The sequence below is a fragment of the Cherax quadricarinatus genome, chromosome 14 (assembly GCF_038502225.1).
Source record: "Cherax quadricarinatus isolate ZL_2023a chromosome 14, ASM3850222v1, whole genome shotgun sequence".
NCBI lineage: Eukaryota > Metazoa > Arthropoda > Malacostraca > Decapoda > Parastacidae > Cherax > Cherax quadricarinatus.
Genome location: NC_091305.1, coordinates 6,753,788 through 6,777,186, shown reverse-complemented (window position 1 = coordinate 6,777,186; position 23,399 = coordinate 6,753,788). Strand labels below are relative to the sequence as shown.

The window sequence follows — 23,399 nt, the reverse complement described above, 5'->3', positions numbered from 1 at the left end:
TGGGTCACCCTGCCTCAGTGGGAGACTGCCGACTTGTTGAAAAAAAAAAAAAAAAAAAAAAAAAAAAAAAAAATGAAAAGTTTGAAACTTTGGGAAATCGCCAGAATACACACAGATGCAGAGTGCACAAATGCTGACAATAAAATGGAGCCGAATGCCCTTCCCTGACTCAGCTGTTGAGTGAGTCAGGCTGAAAAATGTAGGAAAAGCAGAACAAGCACTTAACATAATGGACAATGGATATAACTGAAAACTGTTGAATCAGCGGAACACTGTAAAGTGGGACCCTACAATAGCAGTACAGTGGAACCTCAAATATCGAACTTTCTTCAGTCAAGAAGGCTGTTCGAGTGCCTTTACCGAATGAATTTATTCCCATCAGGAATAATGTAAATTAGATTAGTCCATTTCAGACCTTCAAAAATACACTTATAAAAGCACTTACAAAAATACACTTACATAATTGGCTGTGTTGGGAGCAGTTTGATTTTTGAGGTTCCACTGTACAAGTAGAGAAGATGAAAAAAAAATTAAGAAAAAGTTAAAAGGAAAACAAGTACACTGTACCTTTCTTGTTGGTCCTCGTCCAACTGGAGGCTCACCAGTTGCAGCTTGCTTGATACAGCACACTATTATCTCAATGAGGCTAGTCTCTTGCCGATCATCAAGTGGTTCCTCCAATGGGCCTGGTTCTTCTAACAATAGGTCTGTCATACACTCCCAGTCTTTCATCATCTCATTACTCTCAATTAGAGAATCCACCAAATATGCTCCATGTTCATGTAGCTAAAAAATTATGAGTTATCACTGTTACAGGATACTTGCATATAAGAGCAATATAACATATACAATACTAAGAATTATATTAGGCATTTACTTCTCATATTAGTGAAAAATTTCACATGCTTTATACAAACTGCATGTGCACATTTGCAAACATGTAATTACTTATTTGTAACTGCTCATGTGTGCTTAGAGACTATACCATAAAATGATAAACTGACTGATAACTAGAAGAAATGATGAGGAAAACAATAAAAGAAATCCTCTCCCATACCTCTGACTCAATGAAGAACTGCACAAGATCTCGAATAAGAAGAGTATTTGGCCGGCGCTTCTTGCCACGCTTTGTCCTTAAGGAAGCCACAGCATCGTCATCAGGAATGAAAAGACGTTCGTTGAGAAAATCTCCTGCTGCTTGTGCCACAGCACGATGGGATGAGTACACCAATTCATAGACATGCTCAGAGTCTTTGTCTGTTAACATATCTCTGTGATGTTTCAGAATGGAGATGACTAATTTCACTGCTTGAACACTCACATCATACTCCTTATCAAGTGTCATAGCTACGATGCGATCTTTAAACTTACTAGTGAACAGTTCCAATTTACCCTGGAGTTCTTCACTAGCATATAAGGGCTGCAGTGCTTGCAAGCACTTCAAACGTACATCACCAACTTTATCATGAAGTGTCCAGCCAATGTACTTAAGGTAAGAATCATCCAAAAAATTCTGGTGAAACTTTTTCATCCACAGTCCAATTTCAGCCATGCAAATGGAGCGGATCTCAGGCAGAGTATCCCTGATTAAAAGAAAAAACATGAAATTAATAAGATCATAAATCAAACTGACTATTACTGTACATATATACACTACTATACATCCTCTCCTCACTTAACGACAGAGTTCTGTGCCTAAGAGTAGGTCGGTAAGCAAATTGATCATTAAGCAAGGAGCATACTATACTGGTAGTGGGTTTGTGTCAACCATCTTTAGATATTTTTTTAATGTCACTTTTGCACCATTTATAACATTTCTGGTATATTTTTATATGTTTATACAGTAGCTTACTGTATACTGTAATAAACAGAATAAAGGAAATCAGCTCTAATATACATTATTAAGGTTTGCAAACTGGTTGGAGAGCTGGTCATAAGTCTGAGTGGTCAGCAAACGAGTACATCGCTAAGTGAGGAGAGGCTGTAATTGTAAAACTAAACTTTTCAACGTATTTACTTTCAATACTACAAATTAACATAAATATTTCTTTTGACCTTACATTTTACTGCTTGAAAGAGAAATATCAAGATAACAAACAAACCTGTATCTGTGAACAAAAACGGATTTAAACATGTATGTTAACATGTTCTTAATTTCATCCATATTTTCTTCCAGCTCTTGTCTCTTTGACATTAAAGATTCCAAACGATCCGATGCACGCTTCTCACGAGACTAAAAAGATATTGTAAAGCATATTAATATAAATAAAAAACTTCCAACACCATTCTTAATTAACTTGTACTGAGCAAGCAAACACAGAAGGCTTTTATAATTTACACATTTTATTTGATTATTATAGTTAGTTTTCTTCTTCCCTTTTTTAGTAAATGTCTACAGGAGAAGGGGTTACTAGCCCATTGCTAAGTAGTAGGTTGGTAGACAGCAACCGCCCAGGGAGGTACTACCATCCTGCCAAGTGAGTGTAAAACGAAAGCCTGTAATTGTTTTACATGATGGTAGGATTGCTGGTGTCCCTTTTTCTGTCTCATAAACATGCAAGATTTTAGGTACATCTTGCTACTTCTACTTACACTTAGGTTGCACTACACATACATGTACAAGCATATATATACACACCCCTTTGAGTTTTCTTCTATTTTCTTTCTAGTTCTTGTTCTTGTTTATTTCCTCTTACCTCCATGGGGAAGTGGAACAGAATTCTTCCTCCGTAAGCCATGCGTGTTGTAAGAGGCGACTAAAATGCCAGGAGCAAGGGGCTAGTAACCCCTTCTCCTGTATACATTACTAAATTTAAAAGGAGAAACTTCAGTTTTTTCTTTTGGGCCACCCCACCTCAGTGGGATACGGCTGGTACGTTGAAAGAAGAAGAAAAGGAGAAACTTTCGTTTTTCCTTTTGGACCACCCCACCTCGGTGGGATACGGCCGGTGTGTTGAAAGAAAGAAAGTTAGTTCTCAATAATCAGACCCTACAAAAGTAAGTAGGTAAACAGAAACCATCAAGGGAGGTACACAGTATTTCCGTACAGCCAAAAGAGGATAAAGTGGAATCATGTTGAAAACCATGCATTCTGGCAGGATTGTTGTTTTATCTGTCTCAAGAATATAAAAGATGGCAGGGAAATTTTTTATAAATTTTTACTTATTTTTTTTTTTTAACAAGTCGGCCGTCTCCCACTGAAGCAGTGACCCAAAAAGAAAGAAAATCCCCAAAAAGAAAAATACTTCCATCATCATTCAACACTTTCACCTCACTCACACATAATCACTGTTTTTGCAGAGGTGCTCAGAACACAATAGTTTAGAAGCATATACGTATAAAGATACACAACATATCCCACCAAACTGCCAATATCCCGAACCCCTCCTTTAGAGTGCAGGCATTGTACTTCCCATTTCCAGGACTCAAGTCCGGCTATATAAAAATAACCGGTTTCCCTGAATCACCTCACTAAATATTACCCTGCTCACACTCCAACAGATTGTCAGGTCCCAAATACCATTCGTCTCCATTCACTCCTATCGAACACGCTCACGCACGCCTGCTGGAAGTCCAAGCCCCTCGCCCACAAAATCTCCCTTACCCCTTCCTTCCAAATTATAATCATTACAAATATATTGGGACTTTTCTATACATTTCACAATACTAGTGCTTACAACTACATAATTTCCATTCTATTTTAAGACACTTGGTCTGAGATCTAAAAAAAGGAAGCATTTAAATTTGAAAAGCTCTCTTAACTATTACATCACTCAATGTGCATGGCAATAAAAAACTAAGCTGACATACAAATACCCTAGGTAAGGGAAAGTATGGATTTGTCAGTTAAAAACAGAGTAGGGGAGTTAGTAGATGGGGAGATAGAGGTATTAGGTAGATGGCGAGAATATTTTGAGGAACTTTTAAATGTTGAGGAAGAAAGGGAGGTGGTAATTTCATGCACTGGTCAGGGAGGTATACCATCTCTTAGGAGTGAAGAAGAGCAGAATGTAAGTGTGGGGGAGGTACGCGAGGCATTACGTAGAATGAAAGGGGGTAAAGCAGCTGGAACTGATGGGATCATGACAGAAATGTTAAAAGCAGGGGGGGGATATAGTGTTGGAGTGGTTGGTACTTTTGTTTAATAAATGTATGAAAGAGGGGAAGGTACCTAGGGACTGGCGGAGAGCATGTATAGTCCCTTTATATAAAGGGAAAGGGGACAAAAGAGATTGTAAAAATTATAGAGGAATAAGTTTACCGAGTATACCAGGAAAAGTGTACAGAAGGGTTATAATTGAAAGAATTAGAGGTAAGACAGAATGTAGGATTGCGGATGAGCAGGGAGGCTTCAGAGTGGGTAGGGGATGTGTAGATCAAGTGTTTACATTGAAGCATATATGTGAACAGATAAAGGTAGGGAAGTTTTTATTGCATTTATGGATTTACAAAAGGCATATGATAGAGTAGTAGGTTGGTAGACAGCAACCACCCAGGGACGTACTACCGTCCTGCCAAGTGAGTGTAAAACGAAAGCCTGTAATTGTTTTACATGATGGTAGGATTGCTGGTGTCTTCTGTCTGTCTCATAAATATGCAAGATTACAGGCATGTCTCGCTACTTCTACTTACACTTAGGTCACACTACACATACATGTACACGTTTATTTATACACACTCATCTGAGTTTTCTTTGATTTTATCTTAATAGTTCTTGGTCTTATTACTTTTCCTTTTATATCCATGTGGAAGTGGAATAAGAATCTTTCCTCCGTAAGCCATGCGTGTTGTAAAAGTCAACTACAATGCCGGGAACAATGGGCTAGTAACCCCTTTTCCTGTAAAGATTACTAAAAAGAATAGGAAGAAGAAAATTGTCAAAGTGGGAAGTCCGAATGTGCGTGGATGTTGTGCAAATGATAAGAAAGAGATGATTGTGGATGTTATGAATGAGAAGAAACTGGATGTCCTGGCTTTAAGTGAAACAAAGCTGAAGGGGGTGGGAGAGTTTCAATGGAGAGGAATAAATGGGATTAGGTCAGGGGTTTCAAATAGAGTTAGAGCTAAAGAAGGAGTAGCAATATGTTGAAGGATAAGTTATGGCAGGAAAAGAGGGACTACAAATGTATAAATTCAAGGATTATGTGGAGTAAAATAAAGATTGGATGTGAAAAGTGGGTTATAGTAAGCGTGTATGCACCTGGAGAAGAGAGAAGTGTAGAGGAGAGAGAGAGATTCTGGGAAATGTTGAGTGAATGCGTGGGGAGTTTTGAATCAAGTGTGAGAGTAATGGTGGTTGGGGATTTCAATGCTAAAGTGGGTAAAAATGATATGGAGGGAGTAGTAGGTAAATTTGGGGTGCCAGGGATAAATGTAAATGGGAAGCCTTTAATTGAGCTATGTGTAGAAAGAAATTTGGTACTAAGTAATACATATTTTATGAAAAAGAGGATAAATAAATATACAAGGTATGATGTAGCACGTAATGAGAGTAGTTTGTTAGATTATGTATTGGTGGATAAAAGGTTGATGGGTAGGCTCCAGGATGTACATGTTTATAGAGGGGCAACTGATATATCGGATCATTATTTAGTTGTAGCTACAGTTAGAGTAGGAGGTAGATGGGAAAAGAGGAAGGTGGCAACAACAAGTAAGAGGGAGGTGAAAGTGTATAAACTAAGGGAGGAGGAAGTTCGGGCGAGATATAAGCGACTATTGGCAGAAAGGTGGGCTAGTGCAAAGATGAGTAGTGGGGGGGTTGAAGAGGGTTGGAATAGTTTTAAAAATGCAGTATTAGAATGTGGGGCAGAAGTTTGTGGTTATAGGAGGGTGGGGGCAGGAGGAAAGAGGAGTGATTGGTGGAATGATGAAGTAAAGGGTGTGATAAAAGAGAAAAAGGTAGCTTACGAGAGGTTTTTACAAACCAGAAGTGTTATAAGAAGAGCAGAGTATAAGGAGAGTAAAAGAAAGGTGAAGAGAGTGGTGAGAGAGTGCACAAGGAGAGCAGATGAAAGAGTGGGAGAGGCACTCTCAAGAAATTTTAATGAAAATAAGAAAAAATTTTGGAGTGAGTTAAACAAGTTAAGAAAGCCTAGGGAAAGTATGGATTTGTCAGTTAAAAACAGAGTAGGGGAGTTAGTAGATGGGGAGAGGGAGGTATTAGGTAAATGGCGAGAATATTTTGAGGAACTTTTAAATGTTGAGGAAGAAAGGGAGGCGGTAATTTCGTGCACTGGCCAGGGAGGTATACCATCTTTTAGGAGTGAAGGAGTGAAGAATGTAAGTGTGGTGGAGGTACGTGAGGCATTATGTAGAATGAAAGGGGGTAAAGCAGCTGGAACTGATGGGATCATGACAGAAATGTTAAAAGCAGGGGGGGATAGTGTTGGAGTGGTTGGTACTTTTGTTTAATAAATGTATGAAAGAGGGGAAGGTACCTAGGGATTGGCGGAGAGCATGTATAGTCCCTTTATATAAAGGGAAGGGGGACAAAAGAGATTGTAAAAATTATAGAGGAATGTTTACTGAGTATACCAGGAAAAGTACATGGTAGGGTTATAATTGAAAGAATTAGAGGTAAGACAGAATGTAGGATTGCGGATGAGCAGGGAGGCTTCAGAGTGGGTAGGGGATGTGTAGATCAAGTGTTTACATTGAAGCATATATGTGAACAGTATTTAGATAAAGGTAGGGAAGTTTTTATTGCATTTATGGATTTAGAAAAGGCATATGATAGAGTGGATAGAGGAGCAATGTGGCAGATGTTGCAAGTATATGGAATAGGTGGTAAGTTACTAAATGCTGTAAAGAGCTTTTATGAGGATAGTGAGGCTCAGGTTAGGGTGTGTACAAGAGAGGGAGAATACTTCCCAGGAAAAGTAGGTCTTAGACAGGGATGTGTAATGTCACCATGGTTGTTTAATATATTTATAGATGGGGTTGTAAAAGAAGTAAATGCTAGGGTGTTCGGGAGAAGGGTTGGATTAAATTATGGGGAATCAAATTCAAAATGGGAATTGACACAGTTACTTTTTGCTGATGATACTGTGCTTATGGGAGATTCTAAAGAAAAATTGCGAAGGTTAGTGGATGAGTTTGAGAATGTGTGTAAAGGTAGAAAGTTGAAAGTGAACATAGAAAAGAGTAAGGTGATGAGGGTATCAAATGATTTAGATAAAGAAAAATTGGATATCAAATTGGGGAGGAGGAGTATGGAAGAAGTGAATGTTTTCAGAAACTTGGGAGTTGACGTGTCGGCAGATGGATTTATGAAGGATGAGGTTAATCATAGAATTGATGAGGGAAAAAAGGTGAGTGGTGCATTGAGGTATATGTGGAGTCAAAAAATGTTATCTATGGAGGCAAAGAAGGGAATGTATGAAAGTATAGTAGTACCAACACTCTTATATGGATGTGAAGCTTGGGTGGTAAATGCAGCAGCGAGGAGACGGTTGGAGGCAGTGGAGATGCCCTGTCTAAGAGCAATGTGTGGTGTAAATATTATGCAGAAAAATCGGAGTGTGGAAATTAGAAGGTGTGGAGTTAATAAAAGCATTAGTCAGAGGGCAGAAGAGGGTTTGTTGATGTGGTTTGGTCATTTAGAGAGAATGGATCAAAGTAGAATGACATGGAAAGCATATAAATCTATAGGGGAAGGAAAGAGGGGTAGGGGTCGTCCTCGAAAGGGTTGGAAAGAGGGGGTAAAGGAGGTTTTGTGGGCGAGGGGCTTGGACTTCCAGCAAGCGTGCATGAGCATGTTAGATAGGAGTGAATGGAGACGAATGATACTTGGGACCTGACGATCTGTTGCAGTGTGAGCAGGGTAATATTTAGTGAAGGGATTCAGGGAAACCGGTTATTTTCATATAGTCGGACTTGAGTCCTGGAAATGGGAAGTACAATGCCTGCACTTTAAAGGAGGGGTTTGGGATATTGGCAGTTTGGAGGGATATGTTGTGTATCTTTATACATATATGCTTCTAAACTGTTGTATTCTGAGCACCTCTGCAAAAGCAGTGATAATGTGTGAGTGTGGTGAAAGTGTTGAATGATGATGAAAGTATTTTCTTTTTTGGGTCACCCTGCCTCAGTGGGAGACTGCCGACTTGTTGAGAAAAAAAAAAACTATAACAAAAATAAAAACTGCTAGCACAGATACAACACAAATAAAAACAAATACTAGCAGGCTTGAAACGGAATCACAGGGGCGATAATCCCTCAGAGCTACTAAAAGATGACACACACAGTATATAAACCCACAAGATATTGTTTGCAGTTCAAACCTCAGGTAGAATACAAGCACATTTTTTTTTTTACACCTGGAAAAAAGATGGTGTAAGATTTGAAGAAAACCACATGAGACAGAGTAAAAAAGAGATGGTACCATATTTCAATCTCTGGCCAAGATCTTTTTCAGCAGTACAGCAAAGGATAAAAGCCTGTACCATCATCACCTACCAGCACTATTGACACCAAGCACCATAAACCATACCCCCGGCCAGGATTGAACCCGCAGTCATAGAGTCTCAAAACTCCAGCCCGTCGCGTTAGCCACTAGACCAGCTAGCCACAATAAGATTCATCCAACTAGGTATATTTCTACACCATAGGAAGGTTAGCACAGGCACCACTGTGACCACAATTGCAAGTTTTTACAGACGAATCTCCAGCTAGCGTGGCCGTGATGAACTCTAGCTCAAGTCCCTTCACTGCCGTCAACATGACTCAAGAAATCGTAACGACACGATTGCAAACAAACCATACCCCCGGCCGGGATTGAACCCGCGGTCATAGTCTCAAAACTCCAGTGGTGCCTGTGCTAACCTTCCTATGGTGTAGAAATATACCTAGTTGGATGAATCTTATTGTGGCTAGCTGGTCTAGTGGCTAACGCGACGGGCTGGAGTTTTGAGACTCTATGACCGCGGGTTCAATCCCGGCCGGGGGTATGGTTTGTTTGCAATTGTGTCATTACGATTTCTTGAGTCACCAAGCACCATCTATCACAACCTAAAACAATCCTCCACCATCACTTATGACCAGTAATATTCCATACTGTATCTGTTATCACCTCTATAGTCTACCAACCCCATCACCTATGACCATCTACCAGCACTATCACCACCTGAAAACATCTATCACCAACTAACACTATCTTTCACTATCAGTTATAGCCATAATATTTCATATTGAAGATGCTACCACCTTCACAATCTACTAGCCCCATTACCTATGAGTATCTACTAGAACTGTCACCATCTATCATCAAAATTTTTTTTATTTGCAACTGTCTGCAGTAATCACAAGCTGGAGCCACATCCGAATAATTTTGGAACACTATTAGCATTCCAATAAAAATGCGCTACCTAAATCTGTGGTATGACAGGCGTGCGTGTGTGTGCGTGTGTGTGTGTGTGTGTGTGTGTGTGTTTGTTTTAGGGCCAGAGTACAGCAACTTACTATGCATGTCAAACTTTCCTATGAGACACAAGCATGATGGCATACTGAGTGTGTACTACTTCCAAGAATGGCCTCATAGTTAACTAACCTATCTCTAGCTTCTGGATAAAGTTTAGGACTGCAAAAGGCAATTTGTTTTTAGCTACAATTCACCCTGATTGCAATTCTTATTTTAGAAATGTTTTTTATACACTTCAATTCTTATTTAAGAAAAGATATCTACACCAGTTGTAGGTAGTAGGTTGGTAGACAGCAACCGCCCAGGGAGGTACTACGTTCTTCCCAAGTGAGTGTAAAACGAAAGCCTGTAATTGTTTTACATGATGGTAGGATTGCTGGTGTCCATTTTTCTGCTTCATAAACATGCAAGATTTCAGGTACTTCTTGCTGCTACTTCTTACACTTAGGTCACACTACACATACATGTACAAGCATATACATATATACACACCCCTCTGGGTTTTCTTCTATTTTCTTACTAGTTCTTGTTCTTGTTTATTTCCTGTTATCTCCATGGGGAAGTGGAACAGAATTCTTCCTCCATAAGCCATGCGTGTTGTAAGAGGAGACTAAAATGCTGGGAGCAAGGGGCTAGTAACCCCTTCTCCTGTATAAATTACTAAATTTAGAAAGAGAAACTTTCGTTTTTCTTTTTGGGCCACCCTGCCTCGGTGGAATACAGCCGGTTTGTTAAAAAAGAAAAAAAAATCCTACACCAGTGGGATTTTGGTGTCTTTACTGTCATGTACAAAGTTAATACTTTCAAGGTTTCCCACACGGTTAAACTTCATATACAGGAAGAAGACTAACTACTGGTTTACTATATTGATTGCTGTACACACAAACAGAAAATTACTTTACAATAAAGCAACGGCTAGGACAAGGATTTGAAAATGAGCTGGGATAAGATAAAAGCTCTCTGTTTGCAAAATCCCTTAAAATCTTTAACCCATCAAACATGTGAATTTACATGAAATTCAACTGTAAAGCACTTAGATATGAACAGGATATATATTTTTTACAGAAAAATTACAAACTATAGCATGGAATAAAAATATGAGTATGAAAATACAGTGGAACCTCTACTGGCGAGTGTGTCTATGTGCGAGTTTTTCCAAATACAAGCAGTCAATGGGTCGATTTTTTGCTTCCATACGCGAGCAGAATTTCCACAAGCGAGCAGACTTCAAGACAGGTTCCTTGACATTGGTGAGGGGCTCTTGCTCTTGATCTAGGGAATTGTATCTTATTTGTTTGTTGGACTATCTTATTGAAACTTGGGAAAATTATGATGGAAAGATGCTTCTTAACATACACCAAAAATGAAAGAAATCTAAGCATAAACAATGGAGTTCACTTCTCAGCAATTAACCACCCCTTACACTACACAAATAACCCGCACATAAAAGAGAGAAGCTTACGACGACGTTTCGGTCCGACTTGGACCATTGACAAAGTCACACTAACAGAGGTGGAGCAGGACGGCTATATATAGGCAGGAAGAGGTGGTGGTAGTAGTAGTAGTAGTAGTACAAGAATTGTATATAATACCGACAGGACGAAATTAAGACACACACACAACGCCATCCAGCCAGCCACTGGATGGCGAAACGTCCACAACAAAGACAACCAGACGCCGCACATGTGTCTTAATTTCAACAGTAGTTGTAGTAGAAGAAGAGGTAGTAGTAGTGGTAGCGGAAGAAGTGGGAAATAAGGAAGACGAGCCAGTCAAATACAAAGGAAGGGGAGCACTGCAAGAGAGCTAGATACCCACAGAGGGAGAGCAAGCGCACAGAGGTGCGTGAAAGGGGAAGTGGTGAAATAAAATAAATGAAGAAGGAACAGAAACACGAGACAGGAGAGAGAAAGACAACCCAGAGGAGAAAAGGAGAGAGGAAAGGGGAAGAGGAAGAAGAAAAAGAAAAAGAAAAAGTGATGATTCAGGTTAAGTCACGGGTGTTCTGAAGTTTGGAGCATTTTACAATGTAGTGGGAGAGGAAGTCATCTACAGAGACGAAACCAGGGCTAAGGTTCATACAAGGAAAGTTGTGTATTAGAGAGGATTCAACTAGACGGCGACTGTTCGAGTTGGAAGTAGGGAAGACAGTTTTAGCAGAAGACCAGTCAATAGGATGGCTATGATCTCTGACGTGACAGAAAAGAGCATTGTTAGTGTCGGCAAGCCTAACACTATTTTTGTGCTCCCTAAGTCTGTCAGAAAGAGATCGACCAGTTTCTCCGAAGTATTGAAGAGGACAGGAGGAGCAAGAAATAGAGTAGACACCAGGAACATCTGTAGAGGGAGGAGAGGTATGAACGAAATTAGTGCGAAGAGTGTTAGTCTGGCGGAAGGTAAGCTTAATGTCTAAGGGACGGAGAGAATTGTTGAGATTAGAAAGACCGGAAATGTAGGGAAGGCAGAGGATAGAAGAATTCCCATGAGTAGAGAGTTTGGGAGAGAAGAAATTGCGTTTAGCGCGTGAGAGGGCAGAGTCTATGAAATGGGAAGGGTAGCCAAGACGGGAGAACGAATTATGAAGAGTGGAAATTTCTGCTGGAAGGAACTGAGGATCACAGATGCGGAGGGCACGGAGGGCACTGACTGTGTTACTAATCTGTCTTCTGTCTCACTCTCTCAGTATGAGCTTGAACTTCTTGGTTTTGGCCTTTCCTTTGCCACTTCGCCTACTCTTCGCGCTGGTATTTCCCTGATTAGCTCTTTTGATTCCTTTCGTCAATCTCGCTTCCGTAATCTTCCTGACTTGTCCACTTTTCGTGGTGCTCTCCTTCCCGCTCTTGTTAGTCTGTTTTCCAAGAATCACCACCTTCCACGCCGTTACCAACTTGCCCTTTCTTCTCTTAAATCCAACACTAACATTGTCATACTATCTTCTGACAAAGGTAATTCGGTAGTTATCCTTGATCGCGAGGATTACCTCCGTAAAGCTGATGTCTTGCTCTCTGACTCACGCACCTACACTCCTCTCGTTTCCAACCCTCTTAATCGCATCAAGAGAACTTTCAACAAAAAACTAAGGACTCTCTCCGACCTCTGTCCTCCTGACTTTGACCTTGTTCAACGGTTTCGTGTCATCTGTCCCTCTCTTCCCTATTTCTATGGTCTTCCCAAAACTCATAAACCTGATATTCCTCTTCGTCCTATCATATCCTCTAGAGGTTCTGTCTCTTATTCTCTTGCTTCTTGGCTGGCCAAAACCCTCACTCCCTTTCTTGGTACTTTTTCTCCTGCCCACCTCCGTCACTCTCAAGACTTCATTGAACGGGTTCGCTCTCTCCCAACCTGTAAGATGCTTAGTCTTGACGTTGAGTCCCTCTTCACCAATGTCCCTCTTGATGATGTCCTTGATTTCCTTAGAGAGAAGGCCCATGAAGGGTTTCTTCATCTCCCTATCCCCACTGATGTCTTTCTTGATCTGATCTGCCTCTGTGTGGACTCTAACTCCTTTTCCTTCCAAGGGAAATATTATTCTCAAACCTTCGGTGTCGCTATGGGCTCTCCTCTCTCTCCTGTCCTTGCTAATCTTTACATGGAATACTTCGAGACTGTTCTTCTTCCTACCCTCGATGTGCAACCTTCACTCTGGCTCCGCTATGTGGATGACATCTTTGCTCTGTGGCCTCATGACTCCAGTCTCTTCCAACCTTTTCTTGAAGCTCTTAATAATCTTGCCCCTTCCATAAAGTTTAAAGCTGAATGGGAATCTAATTCCTTACTTCCTTTCCTTGATGTCCATGTCCACCGCTCAGATACAGGTTTTTCCTTTTCCGTTTACCGTAAACCTATGCACAGTGGCATGTACATTCACTACTTTTCCTATCATGCTTCCCCTGTCAAGAAAAGTGTTCTTATCTCCCTCTTTCTCCGTGCCCTCCGCATCTGTGATCCTCAGTTCCTTCCAGCAGAAATTTCCACTCTTCATAATTCGTTCTCCCGTCTTGGCTACCCTTCCCATTTCATAGACTCTGCCCTCTCACGCGCTAAATGCAATTTCTTCTCTCCCAAACTCTCTACTCATGGGAATTCTTCTATCCTCTGCCTTCCCTACATTTCCGGTCTTTCTAATCTCAACAATTCTCTCCGTCCCTTAGACATTAAGCTTACCTTCCGCCAGACTAACACTCTTCGCACTAATCTCGTTCATACCTCTCCTCCCTCTACAGATGTTCCTGGTGTCTACTCTATTTCTTGCTCCTCCTGTCCTCTTCAATACTTCGGAGAAACTGGTCGATCTCTTTCTGACAGACTTAGGGAGCACAAAAATAGTGTTAGGCTTGCCGACACTAACAATGCTCTTTTCTGTCACGTCAGAGATCATAGCCATCCTATTGACTGGTCTTCTGCTAAAACTGTCTTCCCTACTTCCAACTCGAACAGTCGCCGTCTAGTTGAATCCTCTCTAATACACAACTTTCCTTGTATGAACCTTAGCCCTGGTTTCGTCTCTGTAGATGACTTCCTCTCCCACTACATTGTAAAATGCTCCAAACTTCAGAACACCCGTGACTTAACCTGAATCATCACTTTTTCTTTTTCTTTTTCTTCTTCCTCTTCCCCTTTCCTCTCTCCTTTTCTCCTCTGGGTTGTCTTTCTCTCTCCTGTCTCGTGTTTCTGTTCCTTCTTCATTTATTTTATTTCACCACTTCCCCTTTCACACACCTCTGTGCGCTTGCTCTCCCTCTGTGGGTATCTAGCTCTCTTGCAGTGCTCCCCTTCCTTTGTATTTGACTGGCTCGTCTTCCTTATTTCCCACTTCTTCCGCTACCACTACTACTACCTCTTCTTCTTCTACTACAACTACTGTTGAAATTAAGACACATGTGCGGCGTCTGGTTGTCTTTGTTGTGGACGTTTCGCCATCCAGTGGCTGGCTGGATGGCGAAACGTCTACGATGGGTATGCCCGGGCGTTGTGCGTGTGTCTTAATTTCATCCTGTCGGTATTATATACAATTCTTGTACTACTACTACTACTACTACTACCACCTCTTCCTGCCTATATATAGCCGTCCTGCTCCACCTCTGTTAGTGTGACTTTGTCAATGGTCCAAGTCGGACCGAAACGTCGTCGTAAGCTTCTCTCTTTTATGTGCGGGTTATTTGTGTATTGTTCCAGTCACGGTATTGTGCCTTTTTGTTATTTATTTAACCACCCCTTAGCGGTAATTTTGAATGGTTTTTATGGTTGTATTCTTGTTGCTTTGGTCTCATTTGATAGAATGGAAGATATATTACAGAAATAGATATGATTTTGATTGCTTTCACACGTCACTGTCCATTCCAATATGCAGTCGTGAATGGGTTGACATTTAAACAATTATTGCAATAAGGAATAACAGTAAAACTTATATTTTTTGTGTGAATAAAAATTACATATTTATATAATAATAATAATAATAATAATAATAATAATAATAATAATAATGGAAATGGGAAGTACAATGCCTGCACTCTAAAGGAGGGGTTCAGGATATTGGCAGCTTAGAGGGATATGTTGTGTATCTTTATACGTATATGCTTCTAAGCTATTGTGAGCACCTCTGCAAAAACAGTGATTATGTGTGAGTGAGGTGAAAGAGTTGAATGAAGATGAAAGTATTTTCTTTTTGGGGATTTTCTTTCTTTTTGGGTCACCCTGCCTCGGTGGGAGACAGCCGACTTGTTAAAAAAAAAACAATAATAATAAAAATATGTATAATAATAATATGAATAATAATAATGCGTATAATAATAATAGTATAATAATACAATAATAATAATAATACATGTATAATAATGATACATATATAATAATAATGTACTACATATAATTATAATAATAGACGGCTTCAAAAGGCCGTCACTAGATGGCGGTGTTTACCACAACAAAGAGGGAGCGGTTGTGGCCGCCTCCACCTGTTACATAATGATATTTTATTCATTCTAGAGTATATATCATGTTTCTATGTTATTTATATTGTTTGTTATGTCATATTTGATGAACTGTGATATATAAATAAGCCGTATAGATGATATAAGCAAAATTATTCATGAAGTATTTTGCCTGGTCTCCAGACAATCTCTCGTCCACCGCCGACAATGCCCATACCACTACATGAATGACATATTTTATTCATTCTAGAGTATATATCATGTTTCTGTTATTTATATTGCTTGTTATGTCACGTTAGATGAACTGTGATAGATAAATAAGCCATATACATGATATTAGCAAAATTATTCATGAAGTATTTTGCCCGGTCTCCAGACAAGCTCTCGTCCACCGCCGACACCGCACATACCACTACATGAATGACATTTTATTCATTTTAAAGTATATATCAGGTTCTTATGTATTCCCTGGAATGCAGGAGGGAGAGATACATGATTATATACACCTGGAAAATCCTAGAGGGACTAGTACCGAACTTGCACGCGAAAATCACTCACTACGAAAGCAAAAGACTTGGCAGATGATGCACCATCCCCCCAATGAAAAGCAGGGGTGTCACTAGCACGTTAAGAGACCATACAATAAGTGTCAGGGGCCCGAGACTGTTCAACTGCCTCCCAGCACACATAAGGGGGATTACCAACAGACCCCTGGCAGTCTTCAAGCTGGCACTGGACAAGCACCTAAAGTCAGTTCCTGATCAGCCAGGCTGTGGCTCGTACGTTGGTTTGCGTGCAGCCAGCAGCAACACCCTGGTTGATCAGGCTCTGATCCACCAGGAGGCCTGGTCACAGACCGGGCCGCGGGGGCGTTGACCCCCGGAACTCTCTCCAGGTAAACTCCAGGTATTATGTCATATTAGATGAAGTGAGATAGATAAATAAACTGTAGAGTTGATATTAGCGAAATTATTGAAGTACAGAATTCCACTGGAATGGATTAACTGCATTTCAATTAATTTAAATGAGGAAAATTGACTCTGCAAACGAGCAAATCCAGTTGCGAGCAAGGTCATGGAATGGATTAAACTTGCAAGTAGAGGTTCCACTGTATAAAAAACAAATATATTTAATGTACTACTTTTGTTTTTCTTTTTGGGCCACCCTGCTTCGGTGGTACATAGCTGGTTTGTTGAAAGAAGAAAGAATTTAAAGCACTGTGAACAAAATATCATACCTTTTGTCTCTCTGATTCATACTGACGTTGGGTATTGTCCAGGTTGACCGAGACAGTTAGAGCAACATCAACCAAGGCAGTCATCAGTTTCATAGCTGTTGGAGAAAAATCCTAATTTCCTGTTTCATCAAATCACATTATGTATACTATATTTTAAGAATACAGAATACAAAAATGAATAATAAAAGCAATTCAATTACATTTATGAACATAAAAAAGACATATGATAGAGCAAATAGAGGAACAATGTGGCAGATCTATGTTACAAATTTATGGAATACGTGGTAGGTTACTTAAAGAGGTAAAGAACTTTTATGTGCATAGCAAGGCTTGTATTAGGATATGTGGGAGAAAGGGAAATTATTTTTCAATAAAACAAGGCCTTAGGCAGGGATGTGTGAAGTCGCCATGGTTGTTTAACATTAACTTACTATTTTTAGATGGAGTTGTGACCATACAAAAGAGCAAAGTGATGAGAATATCAAAAAATATAAGCAATAGGAGAATGGCTATCAGACTGGAGAGAGGGAGTATAGAGGAGGTGAAAGTGTTTAGATATTTAGGAGTGGATTGTTGCTGGAAGGGTCTGAGAAATGAAGTGAACCATAAATTGTGGGGAAGAAAAGGAACTGTACTAGAGTATAGTGGTGTGGGTGTGAAGCATTGTGTTTGAATGATACAGCAAGAAGGCTGAAGGCAGAAGAGATGTCACATTTGAGGGCAATGTGCGGTTTGAAAATTATGGAGAGGATTCCGAGTTTGGAAGATTATGAAGTTTAGAACTACTAAACATATTATTCAGAGGGATGAGGAGGGGGTTGTGAAAAGGGTGAAACAATTAAGGAGGATGGGAAAAATAGAACAACTAAGAAACATAATACCTGGGGTGGAGGGAAGTAGGGCTAGGGGTCATTCTAAGAAAGGCTGAAGGGATGGAATTAAGGAAGTTTTGAGTACTAGGGTTTGAACATCCAACAGACTTTTGTGAGCAAGTTGGGTAAGAGTGGAGGCAACTAGTTTTATGATTTGATGGGCTGTTGGAATGTCAGTGCAGCTAATTATTTTCACAATAATTTGAGTAGCTAGCTAGCTATTATTTTATTTTCTTACATTTATACATATGTAGTAGGTTGGTAGACAGCAACCGCCCAGGGAAATACAGTGGACCCCCGCATAACGGACGCCTTGCATAGCGGACAATCCGCATAGCGGACGCTTTGTTCGCTAAAATTTTGCCCCGCATAGTGAACAAAAACCCGCTCAGCGGCCTTCGTCCGAGACGCGTCCAATGTGCGCCCTCAGCCAGCCTCACATGTGCCGCCTGTGCCATTGTTTACCAGCCAGCCTCCGCGGTAACATTCAAGCATACAATCGGAATATTTCGTATTATTACAGTGTTTTCGGTGCTGTTTCTGGAAAATAAGTGACCATGGGCCCCAAGAAAGCTTCTAGTTCCAACCCTACAGCAATAAGGGTTAGAATTCCCATTGAAATGAAGAAAGAGATCATTGATAAGTATGAAAGTGGAGTGCGTATCACCGACCTGGTCAGGTTGTACAAGAAACCCAAATCAACCATCTCTTCTATTGTGGGCAAGAAAACGGCAATCAAGGAAGCTGTTCTTGCCAAAGGTTTAACTGTGTTTTCGAAACAAAGATCGCAAGTGATGGAAGATGTTGAGAGACTCTTATTGGTGTGGATAAATGAAAAACAGCTAGCAGGAGATAGCGTCTCTCAAGCGATCATATGTGAAAAGGCTAGGAAGTTGCATGACGATTTAATTAAAAAAATGCCTGCAACTAGTGATGATGTGAGTGAATTTAAGGCCAGCAAAGGTTGGTTTGAGAGATTTAAGAAGCGTAGTGGCATACATAGTGTGATACGGCATGGTGAGGCTGCCAGTTCGGACCACAAAGCGGCTGAAAAATATGTGCAGGAATTCAAGGAGTACATAGAAACTGAAGGACTGAAACCTGAACAAGTGTTTAATTGTGATGAAACAGGCCTGTTCTGGAAGAAAATGCCAAGCAGGACCTACATTACTCAGGAGGAAAAGGCACTCCCAGGACATAAGCCTATGAAAGACAGGCTTACTTTGTTGATGTGTGCCAATGCTAGTGGTGATTGCAAAGTTAAGCCTTTATTAGTGTATCACTCTGAAACTCCCAGAGCGTTCAGGCAAAAGAATGTCCTCAAGGATAATTTGTGTGTGCTGTGGAGGGCAAACAGTAAGGCATGGGTCACTAGGGAATTTTTCTATAATTGGTTACACCATGCATTTGCCCCCAATGTGAAAGATTACCTAACTGAAAAGAAATTAGAACTTAAGTGCCTCCTGGTGTTAGACAATGCCCCTGGTCATCCTACAGACGTGGCAGAGCGACTTTATGGGGACATGAGCTTCATTAAGGTCAAGTTTTTGCCTCCTAATACCACTCCTCTCCTGCAGCCCATGGACCAGCAGGTCATTTCCAACTTCAAGAAACTGTACACAAAAGCTCTGTTTCAAAAGTGCTTTGAAGTGACCACAGACACTCGATTGACTCTAAAAGAGTTTTGGAAGGATCACTTTAATATCCTCAATTGTGTAAACCTTATAGGTAAGGCTTGGGAGGGAGTGACTAAGAGAACCTTGAACTCTGCTTGGAAGAAACTGTGGCCAGAATGTGTAGACAAAAGGGATTTTGAAGGGTTTGAGGCTAACCCTGAGAGGAGTATACCAGTTGAGGAATCAATTGTGGCATTGGGGAAGTCCTTGGGGTTGGAGGTTAGTGGGGAGGATGTGGAAGAGTTGGTGGAGGAGGACAATGAAGAACTAACCACTGATGAGCTGATAGATCAACTTCAAGAGCAAGAGGCCAGACCTGGGGAAACTGGTTCAAAGGAGGGGAGAGAGAAATTGAAGGAATTGCCTACTTCAAAGATTAAGGAAATGTGTGCAAAATGGCTTGAAGTGCAAACCTTTTTTGATGAAAATCACCCTCACACAGCTATTGCAAGCCGTGCTGGTGACTGTTACAATGACAGTGTTGTGAACCACTTTAGACAAATCATAAAGGAACGAGAGGTACAGGCCACTATGGACAGATATGTTGTGCGAAAGAAGTCCAGTGACTCTGAAGCTGGTCCTAGTGGCATTAAAAGAAGAAGGGAAGTAACCCCAGAAAAGGACTTGCCTCCTCAAGTCTTAATGGAAGGGGATTCCCCTTCTAAACACTAACACTCTCTCTCCCCTCCTCCCATCCCATCAATCATCACCAGATCTTCAATAAAAGTAAGTGTCATGTAATTGTGCATGCCTTTTTCAGTTTGTGTGTACTAAAATTAACATTTTTTGTGGTAAAAAAAATTTTTTTCATACTTTTGGGTGTCTTGCACGGATTAATTTTATTTCCATTATTTCTTATGGGGAAAATTAATTCACATAGCGAACATTTCGCATAACAGCCAGCCCTCTTGCACGGATTAAGGTCGCTATGCGGGGGTCCACTGTACTACCGTCCTGCCAAGCGAGTGTAAAACGAAAGCCTGTAATTGTTTTACATGATGGTAGGATTGCTGGTGTCCTTTTTTCTGTCTCATGAACATGCAAGATTTCAGGTACATCTTGCTACTTATACTTACACTTCGGTCACACTACACATACATGTACAAGCATATATATAGACACCCCTCTGGGTTTTCTTCTATTTTCTTTCTAGTTCTTATTCTTGTTTATTTCCTCTTATCTCCATGGGGAAGTGGAACAGAATTCTTCCTTCGTAAGCCATGCGTGTTGTAAGAGGCGACTAAAATGCCGGGAGCAAGGGGCTAGTAACCCCTTCTCCTGTATATATTACTAAATGTAATAGGAGAAACTTTCGTTTTTCCTTTTGGGCCACCCCGCCTCGGTGGGATACGGCCGGTGTGTTGAAAGAAGAAGAAAGATTTATACAGTGGACCCTTGACCAACGATGGCATCGATTAACGATAAATCCGACTAGCGATACATTTTAATGCAAAAATTTTGCCTCGACTAGCACTAAAAAACTCGACCAACCCAATTCGTTCCGTCTGACACGCGTCCACTTCTGGCCAGTGTTTACAAGCCAGCCAGCCACCGCGGTCGCTTCCAAGCATACAATCGGAACATTTCATATTTTATTTTTTATTTATTATCACACAGGCCGATTCCCACCAAGGCAGGGTGGCCCGAAAAAGAAAAACTTTCACCATCATTCACTCCATCACTGTCTTGCCAGAAGGGTGCTTTACACTACAGTTTTTAAACTGCAACATTAACACCCCTCCTTCAGAGTGCAGGCACTGTACTTCCCATCTCCAGGACTCAAGTCCGGCCTGCCGGTTTCCCTGAATCCCTTCATAAATGTTACTTTGCTCACACTCCAACAGCACCTGCACCTGCAAAATAAGTCACCATGGGCCCCAAGAAAGCTTCTAGTGCCAACCCTACAGCAAAAAGGGTGAGAATTACTATGGATATGAAGAAAGAGATCATTGCTAAGTATGAAAGTGGAGTGTGTGTCTCCGAGCTGGCCAGGTTGTACACAAAACCCCAATCAACCATCGCTACTATTGTGGCCAAGAAAACGACAATCAAGGAAGCTGTTCTTGCCAAAGGTGCAACTATGTTTTCGAAACTAAGATCGCAAGTGATAGATGATGTTGAGAGACTGTTATTGGTGTGGATAAATGAAAAACAGATAGCAGGAGATAGCATCTCTCAAGCGATCATATGTGAAAAGGCTAGGAAGTTGCATGAGGATTTAATTAGAAAAATGCCAGCAGCTAGTGGTGATGTGAGTGAATTTAAGGCCAGCAAAGGTTGGTTTGAGAGATTTAAGAATCGTAGTGGCATACATAGTGTGATAAGGCATGGTGAGACTGCCAGTTTGAACCAAAAAGCAGCTGAAAAATATGTGCAGGAATTCAAGGAGTACATAGTGAAGAACTGAAACCTGAACAAGTGTTTAATTGTGACACTGACAATGTTGTGAAACCCTTTAGGAATGTCATAAAGGAACGGGAGGTACAGGCCTCTATGGACAGATATGTTGTGCGACAAGAGGTCCAGTGACTCAAGCTGGTCCTAGTGACATTAAAAGAAGAAGGGAAGTAACCCCGAAAAAGGACTTGCCACCTCAAGTCCTAATGGAAGGGGATTCCCCTTCTAAACACTAACACCATCAACACTCTCCCCTCCTCCCATCCCATCAATCATCACCAGATCTTCAATAAAGGTAAGTGTCATGTAACTGTGCATGTCTTCTTCAGTTTGTGTGTATTAAAATTAATATTTCATGTGGTAAATTTTTTTTTTTCAATACTTTTGGGTGTATTGCACGGATTAATTTGATTTCCATTATTTCTTATGGGGAAAATTAACTCGACTAACGATAATTTCGATTAACGAGGAGTTCTCAGGAACAGATTAATATCGCTGGTTGAGGGTCCACTATATATTACATTAGCAGTCTGGAGGGATATTTGTGTCTCTTTATACGTATATGCTTCTAAACTGTTGTGTTCTGAGCACCACTGCAAAAACAGTGATTATGTGTGAGTGAGGCAAAAAGTGTTGAATGATGATGAAAGTATTTTCTTTTCGAGGATTTTCTTTCTTTTTGGGTCACCCTGCCTCGGTGGGAGACGGCCGACTTGTTAAAAAAAAAAAATTATTAAGACTTATTTTATTCATTATGTATAAATTTTTAAGAGAACTGATTATTCCAGGTGAGCCCGAGGAGCGAACACTCTTGTACTGGCTGTGGAAGACAGACAGAAATTTGTCAAGCGAGGCTTTAACTGATTAGCATTAACAGGGAACGCAAAGGTGTACATACTGTCCTGAATAATTTTTTTTTTTTTGGACCCAATTTCAAATTTCAGTAGTAATAGGTTGGTAGACAGCAACCGCCCAGGGAGGTACTACCGTCCTGCCAAGTGAGTGTAAAACGTAAGCCTGTAATTGTTTTACACGATGGTAGGATTGCTGGTGTTTTTTCTGTCACATAAACATGCAAGGTTTCAGGTACGTCTTGCTACTTCTGCTTACACTTAGGTCACACTACACATACATGTACAAGCATATGTATACACACCCCTCTGGGTTTTCTTCTATTTTCTTACTAGCTCTTGTTCTAGTTTATTTCCTCTTATCTCCATGGGGAAGTGGAACAGAATTCTTCCTCCGTAAGCTATGCGTGTTGTAAGAGGCGACTAAAATGCCGGGAGCAAGGGGCTAGTAACCTCTTCTCCTGTATATATTACTAAATGTAAAAGGAGAAACTTTCGTTTTTCCTTTTGGGCCACCCCGCCTCGGTGGGATACGGCCGGTGTGTTGAAAAAAAGAAGAAAGTTTATTTATACACACTCATCCGAGTTTTCTTTAATTTTATCTTAATAGTTATTGGTCTCATTACTTTTCCTTTTATATACATGGGGAAATGGAATAAGAATCTTTCCTCCGTAAGCCATGCGTGTTGTAAAAGTCAACTAAAATGCCGAGAACAATGGGCTAGTAACCCCTTTTCCTGTAATTACTAAAAAGAATAAGAAGTGGGAAGTCTGAATATGCGTGGATGTTGTGCAAATGATAAGAGATGATGGTGAATGTTATGAATGAGAAGAAATTGGATGTCCTGGCTTTAAGTGAAACAAAGCTGAAGGGGGTGGGAGAGTTTCAGTGGAGAGGAATAAATGGGATTAGGTCAGGGGTTTCAAATAGAGTTAGAGCTAAAGAAGGAGTAGCAATAATGTTGAATGATAAGTTATGGCAGGAAAAGAGGGACTATAAATGTATTAATTCAAG

General features: G+C 40.5%; 1 protein-coding gene across 4 annotated transcripts in view; it reads right to left on the bottom strand.

Annotated features, from left to right (window-relative positions):
- SA1 (stromal antigen) overlaps window positions 1–23,399 on the bottom strand; it is a 219,519-nt gene that overhangs the window by 109,868 nt on the left and 86,252 nt on the right. For all 4 annotated transcript variants that reach the window (XM_070084815.1, XM_053786269.2, XM_070084818.1 and 1 more), the window contains exons 7-10: window positions 16,589–16,683; window positions 2,103–2,233; window positions 1,058–1,583; window positions 568–786 (exon numbers count right to left, since the gene is read on the bottom strand). In XM_070084815.1, the coding sequence (XP_069940916.1) occupies window positions 568–786; window positions 1,058–1,583; window positions 2,103–2,233; window positions 16,589–16,683 (971 nt within the window). The remainder of the gene's footprint in view (window positions 1–567; window positions 787–1,057; window positions 1,584–2,102; window positions 2,234–16,588; window positions 16,684–23,399) is intronic.